This window comes from Mesoplodon bidens (genome assembly GCF_964165515.1).
Source record: "Mesoplodon bidens genome assembly, chromosome: 14".
Taxonomy (NCBI): Eukaryota; Metazoa; Chordata; class Mammalia; order Artiodactyla; family Ziphiidae; genus Mesoplodon; species Mesoplodon bidens.
Genome location: NC_138170.1, coordinates 82,452,987 through 82,475,985, shown reverse-complemented (window position 1 = coordinate 82,475,985; position 22,999 = coordinate 82,452,987). Strand labels below are relative to the sequence as shown.

The following is a 22,999-nucleotide window of genomic DNA, read 5'->3' as shown; positions in this document are numbered from 1 at the left end:
CATGCACAGTCGGAACTAGACTCACACAAGGACAACGGACAGACATGCCAGCATCTGTGCTCTGATCCCCTTCCATTTGCAAAACCCAGCATTTACAAAATAAAAACTCCACATCTGGCTGTTAGAGAAAAAGCTGTAGATAAATAAATACTCACATTCATGTCACAAAATCCTACTGTACAGGGCTTTCCCTTCCTCAAAAATAAGTTCTTCTGTTCGGCGTCGACATAGGGCAGGCAGCGGCCCGAGGGGTCCCTGCAGCACACCTTGCACGAGTTGTCGGTTTCTGAAACAGAGCAGAGCCTCTTAGACACGCGCTCTCCTCCTGCCTGTCCCCCTCCGACCCCGCTCCCGCAGGGAAGGAATCGCACTCATTTTTTATGCCAACAGCGAATATGATCCAGGTTTCGCACCCCTCCCCTCCCCTCCCCCCGCCAAAGAGTAATTCCTGAGTTCAGGCTCCTCAGCCCTCAGAGAGGTAAAGCAAGGTAAACACGATTTACACGGAAAAGTTTCCTTTGAGAGATTAAAAGGCAGGTTATTCTCTCTACTTCAAACCCTTCATAATGCTAAATGATTCCCTTCGTCCCAACGTTATTACACTGCGGGTTTCAATCCTTGGCTTCTGTTTCTAGCACACTCTGGAAAGCCAAGGCTCCAGCGAGAGCCAAGCCACTGTGACAGAACTGCCGGCCTCGGGTGCAGATCTGAGTGACCCACCAGCGACGGGGGCACCGCAGCCTAAGCACGACCTCTCCCCTCTGTGGACACCAACCTCCAACAGCACAGGGGGTATTTGGCACACGTACAAACGTGTAGGAATGTCCAAAAGGTCAACGGGCCGTGTAACTCGGGACAACCTTTACTTGACCTCTTAGGAAAAACTGAAATCAACCAGAACACAAAAACAAGCAAAACCACTTTAAAGGGAAAACAAAAACCTTTTCCTCATTCATTCATATATCAAGCATTTCCTGGGCATTTACTATGTGTGCTTCCAGGGCACCCCAAGCCTCTTGCCGCTCACTGAATAAATCACCTGGCGTTTACTGTGTGTTATCTTTATTTACACGTTATTCCACCTGGAAGAGCAGCTTGCTCCACTGTGTGGACGGTAAGTGCCCATCCCAGGGGTTCTGACTTCTGGGATTTTTGTTGTGAAAGCAGCAGAACTCTCTGAGGGAGGGCGGGGAGCTCAGAGCCCTGCCAGTCCCTCAGGCCCTTCCTCAGACCCAAGGGTTCCAAAAACAGTGTGGAAATCTGAGGACAAGGGTCCCAGAGGCCGTGGCTGAGAGGCCCCTGCCCCAGGCGTCTGGCAGGGGGCGGCGGCGGCTGGCCCAGCAGACGTCCCGACAGAGGGGAGGACCCGGGCCTGGGCCGCGCCACGTGGGTCCTGAGAGGCACCAGAGCTCGAGGCCAGCAGGAGTGAGGACGGACCTCCAGCCACCCGCCCTCCCGGAGTCCCCTCTGGCCTCGCCGCCGAGTGGCCTCACGGTCTGAAAACGCAGCCACGAGGCAGACGGACAGGACGGCTCCCGGAGACGACCGTGGAAGGAGCGGGACCCGGAGGCAGCGGTCCGTCTGCGCACACCACCCGCTGCTCCCGCCCTCGCCCCGCTGCAAGGATGGGCAGGGCCACGTGCTCACCGTTACACGCGCAGGACTCCAGCCTCTGCTCCCGCTCGCAGAAGGGCACGCACTTGCCATCTTTACACTTGCCGAGATCCAAGCACACCGTGTCGTCGGCAGCATCGCCGGGAGGGGGGCACTCACTGCTGTTACCTGCAGCACGCAAAGGGCACGCGGGCCGCCCTGAGTCACGTGGCCCAGTTCCACAGGGCGGCCCGTGTCCCGGCAGCCGGGGAGCACCAAGGCCTGGCCACGCCGAGCACCGAGCCCCCCGCTCCGCCCAGTGTCCACTCGGCCCCTGCGGCCTCGCCTCCGTCACTACTTACACGTGCCAAGCATTCTGCTTTTACCTTTATATTGCGAAACATAACATACATACAAAAGAATGTATATACAAAAGAGATCTCTACTACTACACCAAGAAAAGACACCTGTGTCTTGACTAAGACACCCTCCCTTGACTAAGACGCAAACTCCCTAGGAAGGCACACGACAATCCCCAAGCCACACGCCCGCTCCAACGGCCTCCTTCCCATGTACTCCATTTCTCTCTCACCTCAGAACCTGACTGTATGCCGCTCAGTACCCACAATGTTCTTGTCTCCACCCTTTCAGGAGGACTGGCTGGTTCCTTCTCACCCTTCAGAGTTTCTCTCCTAGACCTCCTGTCTCAGCCTTTCTCGGCCACCCCCGAGGACCCTGCCCGAGCTGGCTGCCCCTCGCCCCCGCCGTGCTCTATCACCACACCGGATCCTCCCCTTCACAGCACGAGGTTTACAATTTACACCTATTCGATTACCTGTGGTTATTTTCTGTTTCTTACCACCAGACTGGTAAGCTCCAGGAGAGCAGGGACCAAAACTATTAATGAATCAGTGACGTCCAATCCCTGTCACACTGTAGGTAAGCCACAAATACTTCTTAAATGAGTCAATGATTCTTAAGGACAAAGAAAAGCCAACCAAGGATGTTAAATTCGAGAGAAAGGGTGGAACGAATGACTCACTCTGGAAAATGAGAAGCACAAGCAGTTGAAAGTCACTAAAAGGGAAGCGAAGAACTACTGCATGGAAACACCACGGGCCTGGCCTTCCCACTGAGGAATGGAACCAATCCAAGGATTCGGCCTCAAAGGTCTGTGAACTTAAAGGAATCTGCCCTGTTTCCTACAAAAGCAGCCTTTCATTAACTACCTAACACATATGAGACACTTGCTTAGGCTGCTACCTCTGCCTCTGGTTTTATAAAACCCGTTACGGGTGCTGGGCATTCAGAGTGCCAACAAGACTGTCTTAGAGCAAACTCACTGCCACTGAAAGCAAGCTCTGGAAAAAGTACAGCAAGTTCAGTGAAGGTTTATATTCTGTATTGTCACCGTATTTTTAGTATGTTATACTGCCCTCAGCAGAGACATAAAAAGTGCTTTAGAATATCTGTTCTTAGAAGATTAAACTCAGAGTATAAAACGCACAGGAAACTAATTCACAGCACAGCCTCACCTATTTAACACGGCGCTCAGAGCGGAGCACGCGTCACGATCCGCCAGCGGGTGCCGCAGCAGCGTGCTGGGCCCCGCCCCCAGAGCTGCCCGTTGCAGGAGGCCCGGAGCGGACCAAGCATTTCCACGTCTGACAAGAGCCCAGGGGATGCTGCTGCTACGTTGTATAAAATACCAAGGGAGCAAAAAAAGCTGTTTGAAAAGGAATATCTTTTCTTCAAATTGTTCTACTCACACTTATTTAAAGAAAACATCTTTCTATGATTACAATACAGACAAACACTGAGCACAGCTAGAAAGTGTTTTTTAAAGACTGACTGAGATATTCAGGCTCTTGCCATGTGCCAAACTAATGTGACGCTGACAGATCTCAGAATGTCAAGAATCATGAGTAACATCCTATGAAATGCACGTGTAAAAGCCGAAGGAAAGACCAAAATGAGATAAAACTGTGCATCCACTAGGATGGCTACAATCAAAAAGACACGGAAACTCCCTGACAGTACAGTGGTTAGGACTCCACGCTTCCACTGCAGAGGGCACGGGTTTGATCCCTGGTTGGGGAACTGAGATCCCACATGCCGTGTGGTGCGGCCAAAAAAAAAAAAAGACAGACAATGACAAGTGTTGGTGAGGATGTGGACAAACCGGAACCTTCACACATGCTGGTAGGAACGTAAAACGGTACAGCCACTTGGAGAACAGCCTGGCAGTTCTTCAAAGGATTAAACAGAGTTACCGAATGACCCAGCAATTCAACAAAAGGATATATATATAGGAGAAATAAAAACATAAGTCCACACAAAAACGTGCACACGGGGACTTCCCTGGTGGCACAGTGGTCAAGTATCTGCCTGCCAGTGCAGGGGACACGGGTTCGAGCCCTGGTCCGGAAGGATCCCACATGCCGCGGAGCAACTAAGTCCGTGCGTCACAACTACTGAGCCTGCGCTCCAGAGCCCGCGAGCCACAACTACTGAGCCCACGTGCCACAACTACTGAAGTCTGTGCACCTAGAGCCTGTGCTCTGCAACAAGAGAAGCCACCACAATGAGAAGCCCACGCACCACAACGAAGAGTAGCCCCCGCTCACCACAACTAGAGAAAGCCCGCGCACAGCAACAAAGACCCAATGCAGTCAAAAATTTAATTAATTAATTAAAAATTGGGTGGGTTCATTAAAAAAAAACAACTTGCACACAAATCTGCATAGTATCGTTATTCACAGCAGCCAAAAAGCAGCAACAATCCAAAATTCATCAATTGATGAATGAATAAAAAAATGTGATATATCCATACAATGGAATATTATTCAGCAATTAAAATAAATGAAGGACTGATTCATGCTACAACATGGATAAACCTTGAAAACATTATTCTGAGGGAAAGAAGCCCACATATTGTATGATTCCATTTATATGAAACATCCAGATTAGGCAAATCCATGGAGACAGAAAGTAGATTAGTGGCTGTCTGGAGCTGGGATGATGCGGGGACTCAAAATGGTGGCTAAAGGGTGCAGATTTCTTTTTGAGGTGATGAAAACTGACTGGTAGGTGGATGCACAAATTTGAGTATACTAGAAACCACTGAACTTACACTTTAAATGGGCAGGTGGTATTATATGTTAATTGTATCTCAATGAAGCTGCTACAAAAATCAAACCAAGCAACCAAAGGGTACAGAAATTAGAAAAATACAAGATGGGATAGATACACCAGACAAACAGGAACAAGAACAACAACAAACAGGTAGCAGACTGAATATTAAACAATTTAAGTTAAAACAGTATATGTGTAACAGATTCACTTTGCTGTACATCTGTAACTAACACAACATTGTAAATCAACTATACTCCAATAAAAATTTTTTTTAAAAGTTAAAAGAAATCACAAGGGTCAAAAAGGAGCATTACATACTGATGAAGGAAAAGCAGATCAAGAAGATGTAGAGAATATGTCCAATCATGTACCTAATAATATAGCTTGGAGATTTTTTAAAGGAACAACTAACAGAACTACAGGTAATATTGATAATCAATACAATCTCAAAATTAGCTCCAGATAAAGTCCTAAATGTAAAAGGTAAAATTATGAAGCTACAGAAGCAGCTGTGGAAAATATCTTTATAACTATCCACAACTCAAAAAAATAAACACACAAACAAAAGGACAGATTTGATTCAAGTGAAAGATTTCAGTTCCAAAAAGGACAACAGATAGGAGGAAGGCATATGCAATGTTTAAACCAAATGCATTATCATAAAAGAACTCCTCCAAATCAATAATAGCAAAAATGAAATGCAATTTTTAAAAATGGACCAAATAAATGAACTAGTTATTCACAAAAGGAGAAGTCTAAATAGCTAACAAATGTAAAGAGATGTTCAAGAAAAATGTAAATAAGAAGAAATCACTTCATACTCATCAGACCAGCAAAAACTATAAGACAGCCAGATAATACAGCGTGTCAGCAAGGACATCAGAATACAGGAACCTGGACCACTGACGGTGGCACTGACAAAACCCGTTACTGCTGCTCTAGAGAACGCTGGAGTGCCTCCCTCCACGACTAAGCAATTCCACTCCTCCATATGCACTCAGCAAGCTCTCAGAGCTCCCAAAGTAGATGTGTAAGGGTGTTCGGTGTAGTCCTATCTGCAGCATTAGGAGATAAAGGCAATCCAAGCAGCTACTGCTTGGCGAACAGATAAGTAAAATATAGTAAATCACAAAACTAAACACTCAGCAAGTGCCCAAAACAATGAACTAGATACAAAGATACAGATACACAGACAGAAATACAGGGCAATAGAAAACAGAGTTGTAAAAACATGGTACTGAGTTTTTAAAAAAATGATCTAAGGTAGAGTATCATTTTGGCACGTTAAAAACACACATATACAGAAAATGAACACACTATCTTTCAAGGATATACACCTATCTAGGCAAATATTAGACACGTTAAAGCAGATGCCTATGAGGGGAAGGAGAATGGAAGTGAATAAAAGGGAATAGACAATGAAGAGAAATCATCACGGGCCTTGCACAGACCAATGACAAGTGTGCTGAGATCAACTCCACTCTGCACATGAGGTTTACAAAAAAGGGAGGGGGCTATATTCATCTGAATGAAACACAACCTTGCGTTCCGACACACACATACCCGTTTGAGCAAATTGTTCCAAGAGCACCAACGGGAGGACGTACCTGTGCAGTAAGACACGCCTTTGCAAGTAGCATTAATAGCCTCTTGGCACTTCTTCTGGGCCGTCTCGAACCGACAGGTTTTACAGCAAGGACTGTTCCTATCACTGCAGAGGAAGAGCAGGCAGCCCGGGTCAAAGGCCAACAGCCCAGACTACGGTCACCCCACGGGGCCCCGAAGTGGCTCCTGCACAGACTCCCAGGTCAGCGCTACCACCACCTGCACAGGGACCACCTACCCTCCCTGACGCAGGCTCACGCAGCACACTGGTCCAAGGTGACCTGTCTTTAAAACGTCTTGGTGTCCTTGGTTTTCATTAACTTAATACAGTAATTTAAAAAAAAAAAAAAAAAAAAGGGCTTCCCTGGTGGTCCAGTGGTTAAGACTCCACACTCCCAACACAGGGGGACATGGGTTCGATCCCTGGTCAGGGAACTAAGATCCTACGTGCCACGTGGCACAGCCAAAAAATTAAAAAAACAAAAAACAAAGAAGCCCACAAGGCAACAGTGGCCAAGCAACGAGTCAGCCCCATCAGTATTTACAATGTTAATATGCACTGTATACCGTTAAATCTGTTACCATAGATTAAAGTTTTCCCCCCTACTTCTAAGCCAGGCACTGGATGTTAAAAATGGAAATATAAGTACCTTCTAACTTGTAACCTGCTTCCTCCACAGTTTCTGGGATTAAACAGTATTCTTCAACACTATTTACAGTATAGATACACAATAATGAATTAATATCCCAGGACTGTCATTTTGATTGTTTCCCATATTTTGTTATTATAAAAGAATGTAGCCATGAACATCCCTGCCAGATCATCTTTGTACATCTGTTTCCTTAGAAAAGATTCTTTGCACTATGGCACCACTACAGCAGAGAGGGTGCAAGATGGAGGATTTGTGATACAACGTCACACTGCTTCCCAGAAAACATTTTTCTCGCTGTAACGTGCAGAAGGGGTAAACACACACTTGCCAGGCCCTCTGATGAGCCTAGAGCCCCGCGCTTTCAGCCCGCTGTTGTGAGGACCCTTGTCAGGTGCCCAGCTCCACCCCACGCCACGCTCCTCACCTGCACTGGACGCCCGGCCTCAGCGTGCAGTCACTGTTGCAGCAGGTGTCGTTGTTCAGGTACATGATGCCGGGGTCACACTCCTCCCCCTCGTCCACCCTGGAGTTCCCGCACACTTTGTTGCTGCGTTCTTGAAAACACTCCTGGGCCTTACTTTCAATGGTCTTATAGATGGACTGTTTACTGCAGTTTGAAAACATCTGAAGAGAAAAGAGGCCACACAGGACCCAAAATAACATAAAAATTCATTCCCAGGTGGTGTTTGTGCTTCTTTTCCAGGGACAAACTTCAACACAAAAGCCACAATCAGAACCACCTTGAAGGTATGTCAGGTTCCCTGTCACCTCTAAATGTCATTTGTATGGAATTGAGTCATGGCCCTCTGCGAGATGCTAAAAAGGTGATGTGAACGTGGTTAAGAGCCTATAAAATTCTTCACAGGAAAGTAAGCTACACGAATGCTGAGACCAAACACCCCAGCCAGTCCGGCACGAGCAGAGAGTCACCAGACTCTAAGCCACCCCAGGCTCAGGCACAGGCCCCGCTGCAGGGACACTGAGAACGGGGCACAGGCGGCCGTCTTCCTAGATGTAACGATCCAGGCCTGCAAAACAGGGTCTGCTGTGGTTTACCTCTTCATCTTTCCCTGAATATTTACATCAATGATCCATGTTTAAAGTGCTTAAATAGTTGAGCTTAGTAAGAGGCATGTTATTACATATAGTCTATTTAAAAATTAAATTCCAATTTATTACCTAAATGTTGTCATGAGTCCCCAAGATCTTAGGTTTCTTTGAGTTTCTCCGGTTGACCAGCATCTCAAAGGAAGCCTGAACCCTAGCTTGCCCACCTGGTGTACAGAAACATGAAAATGACCTAAATCTCCAAGATCTTAGGTTTCTTTGAGTTTCTCCGGTTGACCAGCATCTCAAAGGAAGCCTGAACCCTAGCTTGCCCACCTGGTGTACAGAAACATGAAAATGACCTAAATCTGGGCATTTTTACCTGGAGCTCTAAAACAGAGTCCATTTCCCAAACCATCTGAAATTATCAAGAAAAGCGGAACAAGACTCGGGTAAAACTCAGCGTGGGTACTTCTAGAGGTAGGGCCGCCACAGTTTGCAAATGGCTAAAATGGCTTCACGTTCAACCCAGACAAGGGCCATGAGACCCCTGAGGAGCAGAGAGCACAGGACGCTTATGAAATAGTATAAAATATACACTGGTCTCTGGCCCCAGTTCCTGGCACAGAGCTCCCGAAGCCCCTGTAATTTCCTGGGTCAAAATGGGAGTGTCTTTTGTTGTAATGAGCCGACTTGGAGTGGGCTCCTTGGTGGCTCCTGGATGGGGGCTGGTCAGCAAAATGACCAAGCCACCATGAGAAGCTTGGAATTTTCAGCCCCGCCTTCCATTCTCTTTCGAAGGGACAAGCGCTTAAAACGGAGCTAATGGCCGATCGTGCCTATGTGATGAAGCCTCCATAGAATCCCAAAAGTACAGGGTTCAGAGAGCTTAGGGGTTGGTGGACACATGGGGGTGCTGGGAGAGGGGTGCACTCAGAGGCAGGGAAGCTCCACGCCCCTTCCCACACAACCTCGCCCTGTGCATCTCTTCCATCTGGATGCTCATCTGTATCCTTGATCATAGCCTTTTATCATAAACCGGCAAACGTGTTTCCCTGAGTTCTATGAGCCGCTCTAGGAAATTAACTGAACCCAAGGAGGGGGTTATTGGAACGCCCAATCTATAGCCAGTTGCTTAGAAGTACAGGCGATGACCTGGGCTTGTGAGTGGCATCTGGGGATGTGGGGGGGGGGGGCACGCAGCATCAGGGCACTCTTATGGGACTGAGCCCTTAACCTTTGGGATCTGATGCTATCTCCAGGAAGAGAGGGTCAGAACTGAGTTAAACCCAGCTGGCGTTGCAGGAAACAGCTTGGTGTAAAGAAAAACCTCCACATTTGGTGACCAGAAGGGTCAGAAGTGAAGTGGGCTCTAAGAATAGTAAAGTAGACACACAGGAAGAAACACACAAAAGGGAAGAACTGGGTTTTCCCTACACGGGAAGAAAAAACTGAATTGATGTTCCTTTTTAACCCTCCAAAGGTGACTGTGACCACTGAAGCAGATACAAAAGGATTACTCTCCGAAAGACACTGAAGACCCCATCTCCCTAAACAGAAACACTAATTGGATTTTTTTTAAAGGCCCTTCCAATGTATTTTTATAGTAAGGACATTTTTAAGGGGCCTGGTTATTTCAGTCTAAACCTCAGGCAGTTAGTATTTTGCTGCGTTTATTCACCAGCACTGCGGACTCATGAGCTCAATTCTACCAGTTCATTATGGGAGGCCAGGTCCTTATGAATTCAAATTCACACTGAACCAACAAGAAGATCTCTTTGCTAATTTATCAGAGTCACACCCCCAAGCAGCTGGACCCCCGGACGGAGCTGAGGGAAAAGTGACCACTTCACTCTCGCTTTGGCTGCCTCCACGCTCCCCGAAGACCTCTGAGCCCTCTCTCTGTATCCTTACCACACCCCCTTCTCCTCCCACCAATAAACTCTGAGAGGTTACAATCCCTAATGCCGTCTGCTCACAGCAGAGCCCGTGGCTTGGTACTTCTCAGAGGCTTGTCTGGTGTAAGGTGCCAGGTCCTGTCTTTCTAGGTCGAGGAACCACCTTATTTTTGTCCTGGAGCCTTTTTTACCGAATTAAAAACATTTTAAGGAATTAATTTTAATTAAGGAATTAAAATGTGGACTAGAAGATGCTCAGTATCTTTTTACAAGGAGATTGCTACTTGGGTAAACCAAACTATTAAAGAAAATACACTTGGGACAAAATAAATAAATGGATGAAGTGTTCTTCGCTGACAGACTAGCAGCTCCAGAAATAAATGGCTCTGCCCAGCCTCCACTCTCATTAGCGAGTTCTTACAGGGCTGTTCCAAGAGCCCATCGGGGAAGTCTCACTTAGGAAGAACTTGTAACACGAAGAGTTAGCACCATGCATGCTCACCTGAACAGTCTGCAAAGTAAAACATTTTACCCCAAAGTACTGACGCCATCCTCATGACCAAGAAGCAGTGACTAACAGCTACACCTGCACTGTCTAATACGGCAGCCACTAACCATACGTGATTATTTAAATTGCTTTTTCCTCACCACATATTTCACACTTTGTATTACAGAAACGTTCAAGCATCTATAAAGTGGACAGAACGGATTCATGAATGCTCACGTGGCCCCTCACCAGCTTCAGCAATTATCAACTCATGGCTTCGTGACTCACCTATACCCTCACCACTTTCCCTCTGTTCCCACACTGTTTTTTGTTGTTGTTGTTTGGGTTTTTTGCAGCTTTATTAAGGCATATTTTACATATCACAACATTTACCGGTTTCAATTGCACACTTCAGTGATTTCTAGTAATTTTACCAAGCGATGAAACCATCACCATAAATCAGTTTTAGAACATTTCATCACCTCAGTAAGGTCCCTCAGATCCTTTTACAGGTAATGCCCATTCCCACCTCCAGCCCCAGGCAACCACTACTGAATTTAAACAAAACAGAATTTAAAATTCAGTTCCTTGGTCTCTCCAGCCACATTTCAAGTGCTTACTGGCCACATGGCGCTAGTGACTACTATATTGGGTACAGCAGATAGTGTCTCCCCCATCACAGAACCTTCCAGTGAACAGGGCTGAACTATAATGTACATCACTAGAAAGAGAGAGACAACCTCTGAAAAACGGAGAAAATTTCAATAGGTTGTGTGATACAATGGAAGAACAGGCAAAACGGGTAGTCCCTCAGGCACAGGTTGTCCAGTGAAGGAAAAATAAAGCATAACAAGCAAAGAAAGAGAGGAATGGACTTTACACCTAACAGCCAAAGAAAACGAGATGCAACAAACAAAAAACATGACCAAAAAAACATGAGACCAGAATTTTAAAAGGCAGGGTCAGGGCCAGGGAAACACAAAAGTAATCCTTCCCTCTAGCTCCTAGTCAGGCTTTATTTAAAAGGGGAGTCAGGACAAAGAACTTGACCTTCCTTCCTGATGAGATGCAGATGGTTAGCCCAGCCCCCAGCCCACTTAAAGTCAGCACAAAACCACAGTATTTGATGCCTCCTGCTGCTCAACTTCAAGTATAAGGAAGAAGGACCAGACAGACATCTATGAACACCTGCAGTTCAGGCTCTATGAGTTAGTCACAGCCACTCTTAGGAGAGTCTCTGAAGCTGTTTACCATGTCCCAAGTCAATGAGTACTGTGTACCCCACCAGACACCCTCAAAAATCGTTCCTCTGTTTACCTGACAAGTATTTATTATGTACCAGCTACCCTGAATAGGCACTGGAGACAGCCGGTAACCAGAGAGGCAAGGAAGGGCCCTACCCACAGGACGCTGACATCTGGCAAATTACACATTTTTTTGCAAAGGTTTATTAAAACGTGCAAATTGTGAAGCAGTGTAGGGTTAATATGAATGACAAACCTGTAAATGAAATGAAAGGAAATTTTTAATGGAAAGCCTGAGCCCACCAGATCCTGCAAACTAGGACTCCAGTGCAAGCCATTATATTAAGTAATTAATTTTCCACACAGCCCAAACCAACACATGATCATCTTTGACAACAAGCAGTCCAGACGAGCAGATTTAGATGGACCATGTTTCACTCTTAACACACACAACCAAGTTTCAAGGTACTTTGTAATCTGCAGTTCCATCCCTAGAATGGAAAGCTCTTCTGAGCTCTCATTATAATTAAACATAGCCTCTTTCCTTCCTAACCACATTAAAAAAGCTCCAAAAGATACGTACCTTATTGTTCTCATGGTCGCCACTCACAGCTATGGGATACATAACATACTTTCCTCCGTGGTCCTCATTTGGGGCACATTCTGCTAGACCATCTGGATCGTGTTCTGCTCCAAAATTGTGCCCCAGTTCATGAGTTGTAACGAGGTCAGCTTCCTGAAGGATCATGCAGAGAAAACATTATTTCCTAATACCTAACCATCAAGTGCTTTGGCCAGTTGGGCCCTGCTGTCTTAGATGTTGGACTATGACTTCTTCTAACAATTATAGAAATTAAACAGGATTCATGGGATTTTATTTAATACTGTAAGTAGTAGTATAAGGATGAATTTAAATCAATGTAAGAAAATATAACTTAAAAGATATACTGGAACACTCTTACTGAGGCACCAAACATTGGCCATTCCAAAAACTGCCTGGCACCAGTAAACCAAATCACTAACAGTCAATCATCCAAGCCTCCTGCCCCTCACCCCAGTCACACTCCTGTTAAGATCTAACTATTGCGGGGTGGGGGTGGGGGGTGAAGATAAGACAACTGAAGAACAAAACAATGTCCCTTATTCCAGTGACTGAATTCATGTCCAATGACAATCTTAATGACCTAGAGGACTTTATTTATCAGAATCCAATTAAAGGGCTGCACTGAACTGATGAGATCACCAGAGGACTTCTACCTGAATGTAACAATGAATTTGTCCAGTAAAGCTAAAAATGTTCCCGTATTTAACTGCAAAAAATAACAAATTTATTTACTGATTTTTTTCCTAAGAGGGGGGAAAAAAATCACTCCATAGAATCTGAAAAAATTTGTATGTATTTTGCAAGACATGGGAATTTTTTTTAAGACAGAGTCCCAATTCTGAAACCAGTGTGTTGAAGATTACCAAGTGTTTATATTAAAATGGTAGTAAAGAAAACTTTGCATTTTTAGCAAAAAAGTACTCAAATCCCAAAGGTGCAATATGGAGAAGTGATTCCAAACTGTGCTTTGGAAAAATTCATTAGTGGATTCTCTAACAGACTGACACTTTAAAAACATCGAAGCAATTTATTCTTTGTTCTGTGTGTCTTATAATAGAAAAATTCTGGAAGACCAAGGAAAACATGTCATGAAATCAAACCACTGATGATGCTGTGATACCAAAAAGGTAAAGCAGTACCATAAGAAACAATTTTGGAAATTAAAAAGTTTCCAAAAACTGCTTAGTATATTTTTCTTCTCTCATCCCATTTCACTTTTTTTAAATCAACCCAAGTCCATAATTTATATTAGGGTTCACTCTTTGTGTTGCACTTTCTATGGGTTTTGACAAACAGGTGTCTTATTTCCATCATTAAAGTATACAGAATAGTTTCAACACCTGAAAAAATCCTCTGTGCTCCACCTATTCATCCCTCCCCACCTGGGGAAGCAACCACTGGCAACCACTCATCCCTTTCCTGCCTCCGTGGTTTTGCCTTTTGCAGAATATCACATAGATGGAATCAAACAGATTGGTTTATTTTACTTAGTAATATACATTTACAGTTCCTCCATGTCTTTTTATGGCTTGATAGCTCTTTTTCTTTGTTTTTTTTTTAAGTGCTGAATAGTATTGCATTGTCCGGATATAACAGTTTGTTTATCCATCCACCTACTGAAAGGCATCTTGGCTGCTTCCAAGTCTTGGCAATTACTAATAAAGCTGTTATAAACATCCGTGTGCAGGTGTTTGTGAGGGCTCCTTTGAGTGAACGCTAAGGAATATGGTTGCTGGATCCCATGGTAACACCAGAGTAAGTTCAGTTTTATGAGAAACTGCCAAACCATCTTCCTAAGTGGCTGCACCATTCTGCATTCCCACCAGCAACGTTTGAGAATTCATGTTGCTCCACATCCTCGCTAGCATTTGGTGTTATACCAGTATTTTGGATTTTAGCCATTCTAATAGTTGTGTAATGGTATCTGCTTGTTGTTTTGATTTGCAATTCCCTAACAGCATATAATGTTGAGCATCTTTTCATATGCTTATTTGCCATCTGTATATCTTCTTTGATGAGGTGAGGTGTATATTAAGATCTCTGGCCAATTTTTAAGTTGGGCTGTTCAGTTCTTTATTGCTGAGTTTTTAGTATATTCCTTATATATTTTGGATAGCAGTCCTTTAACAGGAGCTGTAGATGAAGGGCTCCAGAAGGGATGTCTTTAGGGAAAACAATAATCCCGACTTGTCTCAAAAGAAATTTGACAGCTAACAATTATTTTCTTCTTTATACTTTTTATTTTCATATTTCCCACTAAAAGCATACATCTTTTTAGGCAGAAACAAAAATAGTATGTATAGCTTTTAAAAAAGATACCTAAATAAATATGTAATAGCTCAGGTCCTACTACAATAAAGTCAAAATCTACACTTTTAAAAATTAAAGAACATACCTTTGTAAGGATGGTTTTACCATAATTTTTTGTGCTGGTCAAACCACTATTCAAATAGATATATTTCTTTCCAGTTGGACTATAATAAGCTACAGGAAAAAGGAAACAGAAACAAACTGCTTGTTCAATACAGAATTATAACATAATCCAATCACCTTGCTATCCCCACATATTCATACAACAAATGGAAAACTTACCCTTTGGGCAAACACCTCCATGACTGTTTGCTCTGGGAGAACCAACATAAGCTAATCCAAGAGTTCCCATATCAAAATCTTGGTAGGTGAAAAGATGTGCTAGGCAGACTTTAGATGCTTCTTCAGCTATATCGAAGCTAAATTGCTTTTAAAAAAACAAAGTACTCGTAATTAGATGAAGTTTCATCAGACTAAAAGATATGTCAACTTAATATTCCAGAATACTACCATACTTTATGATTGCAATGTTTTTTACATTTTTTTAACTGAAGTGTAGTTGACAGACAATATTATATAAGTTACAGATATAGTCATTCACAATTTTTAAAGGTTATACTCCATTTATAGTTACTATAAAATAGACTACATTCACCACGTTGTACAATATATCCTTGTAGCTTACCTTACACATAACAGTTTGCACCTCTTATCCCCTACCCCTATTTGCCCCTCCCACCTCCCCAACTGGTAACCACTAATTTGTTCTGTGAGTCTGTTTCTTTTCTGCCACATTCACTAGTTTCTTGCATTTTTTATTTATTTGTTCGTTTGTTTTTTGGCCGCACTGGGCGGCATGTGGGATGTTAGTTCCCCGATCAGGGATGGAACCCGTGACCCCTGCAGTGGGAGCGCCAAGTCCTAACCACTGGATCGCCAGGGAAGTCCCTTGTTGTACTTTTTAGATTCAATATATAAGTGATATCATATAGTATTTGTCTTTCTCTGACTATTTCACTTAGCATAACACCCTCCAAGTCCATCCATGTTGTTGCAGATGGCAAAGTTTCATTCTTTTTTATGGCTGAGTAGTATTCCATTGTGTGTGTGTGTGTGTGTGTGTGTGTCTCTCTCTCTCTCTCTCTCTCTCTCTATATATATATATATATATATACGCCACATCTTCTTTATCCATTCATCTACTGATGGACACTCAGGCTGCTTCCATATCTTGGTAACTGTAAAAAATGCTATGAACATTGAGATGCCTGTATCTTTTCAAATTAGTATTTGTTTCGTTGATTGATTGCAGTTTTTCACCAGCAATCACAAAATCGTGCGGTACAGTGCTCCTTACCTATGGTTCTCACTCACCTACACAGATGAGAAGCACACTGTCAATGGGGAGGGTGCAAAAAGGAAAGAGCCTGGAGCTTTTTATAGCGTTTCGGAACTAGGAGGGTTGATGTGAACATGTGCAGTTCAGCACCAGGAACGCTCTGATTCTGCAAGGCGCAGGGCTTTGATGCTTCTTCCAGGGGATCTCAGCACCTCATACCAAAACAAATCCCTCTAAAGGACTTCAAGGATTCTATTGGTTTTGTAGGGGTTTTAAAGTTTGCTTTGGTTTTACAATGTATAGGAGTTATAAACTTATAGGAAAACATATATACCTAGTTTTATGTTACTAAAATTAAGATAAAAATTCATTCAAGTCAGCACTGGTGCTTTGGGTTGTTTTTTTTTTCTTAAAAGGGGTCCACATATTACTTTATTTTCTTCATTTTTTATTCTTTTGGCCACACCACACGGCCTGCAGGATGCCAGTTCCAGACCAGGGACTGAACGCGGGTCCCGGCAGTGAAAGTGCCAAGTCTGAACCACTGGACCGCCAGGGAATTCCCCAGAACGGGTCCACATGTTACTTTTAAAACCTCTACCGTAACAGTCAGAGACTCCAACTTAAAAAGACTGATTTTTTTAATGCTTAAAATGAGTGGTCGTTGGGCCTCCCTGGTGGCACAGTGGTTGAGAGTCCGCCTGCTGATGCAGGGGACAGGGGTTCGTGCCCCGGCCCGGGAGGATCCCACGTGCCGCGGAGCGGCTGGGTCTGTGAGCCATGGCCGCTGGGCCTGCGCGTCCGGAGCCTGTGCTCCGCAATGGGAGAGGCCACAACAGTGAGAGGCCCACATACAGGAAAAAAAAAAAAAAAAAAAATGAGTGGTCGGAAAGCCCCGTATAAGGAATGAGGTGTTCCCGGGAGCCGTCTCCCTAGCCGCATAGGGATTTTGATAAGTTCCATGATAATAGGGCTTAGGCTCTGGGACACTCCTAGGAGCCTTAGGGAAGAGAACTGGAGAGGAGCATCTGCAGAGGCAAGTCATCCCCTTTTGTTCCTCCCCTGGTGTGAGTTGTCTGGAGGCCCACAGAAAAGCAGAGGTGGGATCGTTCAGCTGTCCTAGGTGTCTGGAGATCTGGCCACCTGCTTTTGGCTTTGTCATCACTAGTTGTGTAACTAAACGTAGACAAGTCATTTAACCTTGCTGTTAATGGGCTGAATTGTGTCTGCCTCCAAAATTCATAGGTCGAAGTCCTAAGTCCTAGCAGCTCACAATGTGACTGTATCTGGAGACAGAGCCTTCCTTTAAAGAGGTGATGGAGGTAAAATGAGGTCATGCAGATAGGCCGAATCCAAAATGTCTGGTGCCCTTACACACACAAAGGGAAGACCATGTGAGGACACAGAGAGAAGACGGCCACCTACAAGCCAAGGAGACAGAACTCAGAAGAAGCTAACGTCGCCAACACCTTGATCTCAGACTTTCAGCCTCCAGAACTGTGAGAAGATAAATTCTATTGTTTAAGCTGCCCACTCTGTGGTGCTTTATTATTGGCAGCCCTAATAGACTAATACACTTGGCTGAGTCTCTTTAGAAGAGTAATGGTGCTATCTCAAACAACCTCTCCAGTGGCTAGTGGCCTACGTTAGATAAGGTATGTCAGAGTATTATACAGATACAGCACTCTATGGATCTCAACCTAATAATATCCTTTAATTCCATTCAAGCTTTGAAAACTTGATTTCGCTTTGGCCTTGTTGAGACTCTAACCAGAGAACCCAGATAAGCCACACTGTGCCTGGTCCAACCCTAGAAACTGTCAGATAAATAAAGATGTTGTTTTAAGCTGCCAAATGTGCAGTGATTTGTTACAGCAGCCACAGGAAACTGACACATTAATAACACAGTAAAAGATAAACACTTATCACTTCACAGGCGGTCATCTTACAACAAAGCAATAGGACACACAGACAGAAACGGAGATCACGTGACGAAAAGGATAAATCATATCTTGTCAAGGCAAGAATCCATGTGACACAGAATGTTTATGTTATCTTTAAATTTGTTACCAGAGTAAAAACCCAAAGATTTTAAATTTCCATAGAGAACTTTCAGATATCCGACTTATACTTCTACCATCTAACACATTTTCATACCATTTGGTAACTACTGACCTCAAAGGTCTACTGATAAGCTTCAAAGAGACCTGAACTAACAAAACGGTGTGTAAAAAATCTGTAAGTTGGGTATCCCTCTATTTTCTACAGGCCTATTACTTCACGAGATTCGCAGAGACATTACGGTTAAGAAGCATTGCTTTGTAGCATTTTTCGCTTTCAGTTCTGCCCACCTTGCTGTCTGCCCTGCTGCAGGGGATAAGGTCACTGTTGGATCAGCTGGGGTGGGCTGCCCCTGGTTTTCAGTCACCTTTCCTAAGATGCCCCTTCATTAATACAGACATGACCCACGTTTTTAGGGATCAGAAAATGGTGTTAAATAGTATCACTTTCAGGTTTCCACGACCTACCTCTAGCAGCATCTTCACGTCCCAAGCATCCTTTTCTTCACTTGGGTAATTTTTTGCCATATTGAAGTGCCTTTCACCAGGTCTTACCTCTTGTGGAGACTTGAGAATGCGAATCTATACTTAAAGAGATAAAATACTTAGAACACTTCAGAAGAAAGTCACAAGACGGAAATAATACTGCATTGTTTCAGCTATTCAAAAACAGACCATCTACCATTCTTTAAAAAAAAAAGTTTTAGAGTCAAAATTCCATAAAATTCTTCAGCTCTCGTATCTGTTTAATTTAAAAACAAACTGAGAAGCAAATGGTATGGAAAACACATATGTCAAAGAATGACATACATTTATAAATGTACTCCTGAAAGTTTATTGCCTCTATATTTAGTTGGAAAAAACGAAAACCTAGGTTCCATGAGCCTAAAATAATTTATTCCAACTATAGTCACTGATTCAGAGATACGGAACAGTAAGACGTACAGCGCCGCACACCACAGGAGTAAGAGCACAGAAAATAAGGGCTTTTCCTTACACGCACAGTACAAACCCATATGAATCCTAATTTTTTTAAAAAAGGAACAAAGGTTTCTCTCCAAAGGAGATGAAACATATAGGTTGGAAAATGTGGCAAAGGAACAGAGCCATGCTCAGCTCACTGTTTCCGGTATCTCTTCCAGATCTGCCTGCCTACAGAGGGGATGCTGGGGTCTGCTCCGCCACCATGTGGTAAGCTCACTGGGGCGGCTCTGCAGCTTTGGCGGTGGGTGATCAAGATCAATTCTGCGATGAACTCGGTGAGGGCCCACTGTGGCAGCATATCTAAACCGCAGCCCCCAGCCCACCTACCATCTTCAAAGAAACGGGGTTTTTAATCTCCTATCACACCTAATATTTTCAATGGTTTCCAAATTTTAAAGCAAAAAGGAGCTTTATTTATTGGTCTCCTAAAACTCAAACATGATGCAGCTATTTTAAACAAGTGAGACACCTTTATTGTACCATAATGGAATAATCACCAACATATTCATGAAATGAAAAAGCAAGGTGCAAAAGAGTACAACATGCCACGGATATGTCAAATACACACATATACAAACACATGCTATACATGCATAAGGTATCTCTGGAAAGATATGGATGAAACTAGTGACACGGATGTCTCTGGGGAAAGGAACTGGTTTGACAATGGGTAGAGGTTGAGGAGACTTACTTTTCACTGGCTTTTGTACCGTGTATACATTACCTATTCAAATAATAACTTAAAAAAGAAAATGCAAAACAGTAAAAGAATGGAAAAGGGGAAAATAATTCTCTTAGTTTTCTACAAGTACTCTAAAAGTTTAGCATTTATAAGCATGATTTCAAAAGCTTTTTTTCTTTTTATTCTCGAAATTCTAAACTACAGAACCTATAAGAATATGTCTAGTTTAGTATAAAGAGCCTGGAAAAAATAGAGAAAATAATTTCCTGAATTTACATGTCAAAATGTCTGTCCGAAGCAACACCCGATTTCAGAAGTCTTGTTCATCAGTCTTATCAATTTGGAACAATTTTTACTATGTGATATAATTAGGATGACATTAATACATCATTGCTGGACATACTCTATTGACAGATAAGAACTCAGGAGATATTTGGGAAAAGAGATCTAATGGTTCTGTATGTATAAATGCCTTGCAAATGTACACAGTATTTTTAAGTAAATGTTCTAAGCATTCAACAATACGTGCTAGAATTCTAACTAAAGACATTAAGCATAATCATAGAAAACTAAAGCAAGGCAGGGGATTAAAAAGGCCATGAATTCAGAAAAAAGAGAGATCATAGCAGCATACGGCGGCTTTCTGCCTAAAATAAGCCTAAGAAAAGAATATTTCATAATCTATAAATAATATCAAAACACTGTTAAGTTTATCAGATAAAAATCACTGGCATTTCAGAATATTTAACTACCAGTAAAGTAGAAGATAAGTTTCTGGGTTGTGAAAACAAGTGACAAATACTTACAACACATAACTTAGCTGAGTATTATAACCCACATCCATTGATAAATACCTGCTCTATCTGTATTCCATAACCTTTAAAACCTGCATTGTCCCATGAAGTGTTCCGATAGATGTCATCAACTCTGTCAATTAGCTCTATCTGTGTGTATAAAAAAGCGAGAGAAAGACATTATGTATATCTTTACCACTCTTTGCAATGTAATATAAGTTCTGCAGGGGTAAAAAAAAAAAATCAGTTCAGATAAAATACCATTGTAAAAGTTGCACCAATTACAAAAACTAGCATTAAGATGTTAATGCTTTACGGTGACAGCGCTAATAAAGAAATTATTCCTAGCCTCAAACTTAAAATGTTGCTACCAGGATAGAGCAGTGGTACAGTTCATCCCAAATTTCAGGTAATCAACTGCACAGGGAACCAAAATATCAAGTAACAAGTTTTTTAAAAACTGCCATTCCAGTCAACTACGGAAATGAAAGTTAAAAGTCAATCAATTTACCTAAAATATTCCAAAAAATAAGTACTCTGTTCATTCTATCTCTTGCCACGCACCTCAGAAAAACATCTTCTTCAGAAAGAGGTAAGGAACAGTGACAGATACTGCTAACCCTACACCAGACACTCCCTGGGCAAAGTTCAGCACCAAGGACCAGGTAGAAACAGAGAGAGAGGAATGAGGTCTCACCACACCTCCTTTTTCCTGTCCTCTGATTTGGGAAGGTAGGTAGAGATTACTGAGGGAGGAGCCACAGTACAACAGCCAAGGACAATTCAAACTACTGAATGTATAGGAACAGAATACTCATTACCAATCTGCTCCTCAAAGAGAAGATTTTATTGTTCAAAAACTGGGTAAATGAGGTTTGTTCTGGCAGCTGTGAAGCACATTATACATCTAAGAAATTGTTCTTTGCTTATACTAACTGTAAACCAAGAAATACAATTTTTTTTTTTTTTTTTTTTTTTTGCGGTACGCGGGCCTCTCACCGCCGTGGCCTCTCCCGTTGAGAAGCACAGGCTCCGGACGCGCAGGCTCAGCGACCATGGCTCACGGGCCCAGCCGCTCCGTGGCATGTGGGATCTTCCCGGACCGGGGCACGAACCCGTGTCCCCTGCACCGGCAGGCGGACTCCCAACCACTGCACCACCAGGGAAGCCCAAGAAATGCAATTTTTAACACCAGACCTCTCATTATATTCATATTCTTGGTGTAATGAACAAAGAAGCAAACTAAGAGCCCCTAATACAAAACCCACACTAAGAAAGAAGCTTTTCAAGAAGGACTCTTTTACTTAGGAACCAGAACTATAGTGACTTCACACACGACTCCCACTACCCTCATAATAAATTCACTTGACAGGGAAGGGAAGGGAAGGGAAAGGCAAGGAGAAAGACGTCTTTGCTGCACCGGGCTCTGCACTACGAATGAATAGCTGCATTCTCTTCTATTCCCTCAACATCATTTCTGTCAGTGCCAAGTTATCACGAGGAATGAGGTCATACTGACAAAAAAATGTCAATGAAATATGATTCCCTTGACTTTTAAAATTACAATAGTAAATGCTTAAAAATCCAGCATCAACACTTCTGTAATCCTGCCTTCAAATCTTCGCCCTGTAGTTAGTTATGACCACAAAAGTCCCATCTAGTTCATCCAGTTACAGCCCAACAATTAGCTATTTTATACCAGTACAACATAAACCCAACTGACCAACTCCTCTGATATATACATATAAGCAAAAATAATACACACAAGTTCATACAAATATCAATACTTTCTTCCCCCATCCATACGTGTCACCAACACGATCACTGCCATTATAGCAGAGATGTTTTCAGAGTTCACTTCTATAAAGAAGGAAGGCCTACGTTATGAACTTTCCCTAAACATAATATGCATAAAAATTCTGATGTGCAGAAAATCTTAGTTGAAAGGCAAAATGGGGTTTCAAAAATTTGAAACTAGAATCTCTATACAATAATGTGAGAACCTCAGGTGACAGCCCTCACATATTGTAGGAAATCACAGAGCATCTCAAACAGATCTCATTTCACCACGTTCAAATTATAGCAGTCTTCTCTTAAATGGAATCTGCCTACCTACGTGAGCTTTTTTGTCCATTACCTCATCCAGTGTCAAACACTTACCAGGTAGTTTGTAGTTGTACTCTCTTCCCCTCTGCCCATGTATCTGTAAAAGCGATGATCTGCTACTACCAATAATTTACACGTGTTCTTCAGGGGATTAGGGTCAGCTCTTCTCTTCACCCGATGAACAAGCTCTAATATGAATGTGGATGCACTATTAAATCAAAATTCATCAAAACAAGGAGTGTTTTATAGTAACATTGTAAATCTACCGTAGTTTTGAAACAAATATCATTTGAGCTCAGTATCCTCAATGGTATGTTGAACAGGAAAACAATTTGGAGAAAGACAAAAAGTGAAAAGTAATATGAGGTTTTCAAATGGTAGAATTCAAAACCAAGGAAAAGTGCAAAAGTACTTAACAGAATAAAACAATCACCTATCTATTGCTGGGCTATGAGGTG

General features: G+C 42.9%; 1 protein-coding gene across 1 annotated transcript in view; it reads right to left on the bottom strand.

Moving 5' to 3' along the window:
- The window catches only part of ADAM17 (ADAM metallopeptidase domain 17), a 54,979-nt gene that overhangs the window by 8,430 nt on the left and 23,550 nt on the right, over positions 1 to 22,999 (bottom strand). The window contains exons 6-15 of the mRNA XM_081254175.1: positions 22,596 to 22,729; positions 20,496 to 20,585; positions 18,444 to 18,557; positions 14,859 to 15,003; positions 14,662 to 14,750; positions 12,246 to 12,398; positions 7,411 to 7,610; positions 6,336 to 6,439; positions 1,648 to 1,782; positions 156 to 286 (exon numbers count right to left, since the gene is read on the bottom strand). Of these exons, the coding sequence (XP_081110301.1) occupies positions 156 to 286; positions 1,648 to 1,782; positions 6,336 to 6,439; positions 7,411 to 7,610; positions 12,246 to 12,398; positions 14,662 to 14,750; positions 14,859 to 15,003; positions 18,444 to 18,557; positions 20,496 to 20,585; positions 22,596 to 22,729 (1,295 nt within the window). The remainder of the gene's footprint in view (positions 1 to 155; positions 287 to 1,647; positions 1,783 to 6,335; positions 6,440 to 7,410; positions 7,611 to 12,245; positions 12,399 to 14,661; positions 14,751 to 14,858; positions 15,004 to 18,443; positions 18,558 to 20,495; positions 20,586 to 22,595; positions 22,730 to 22,999) is intronic.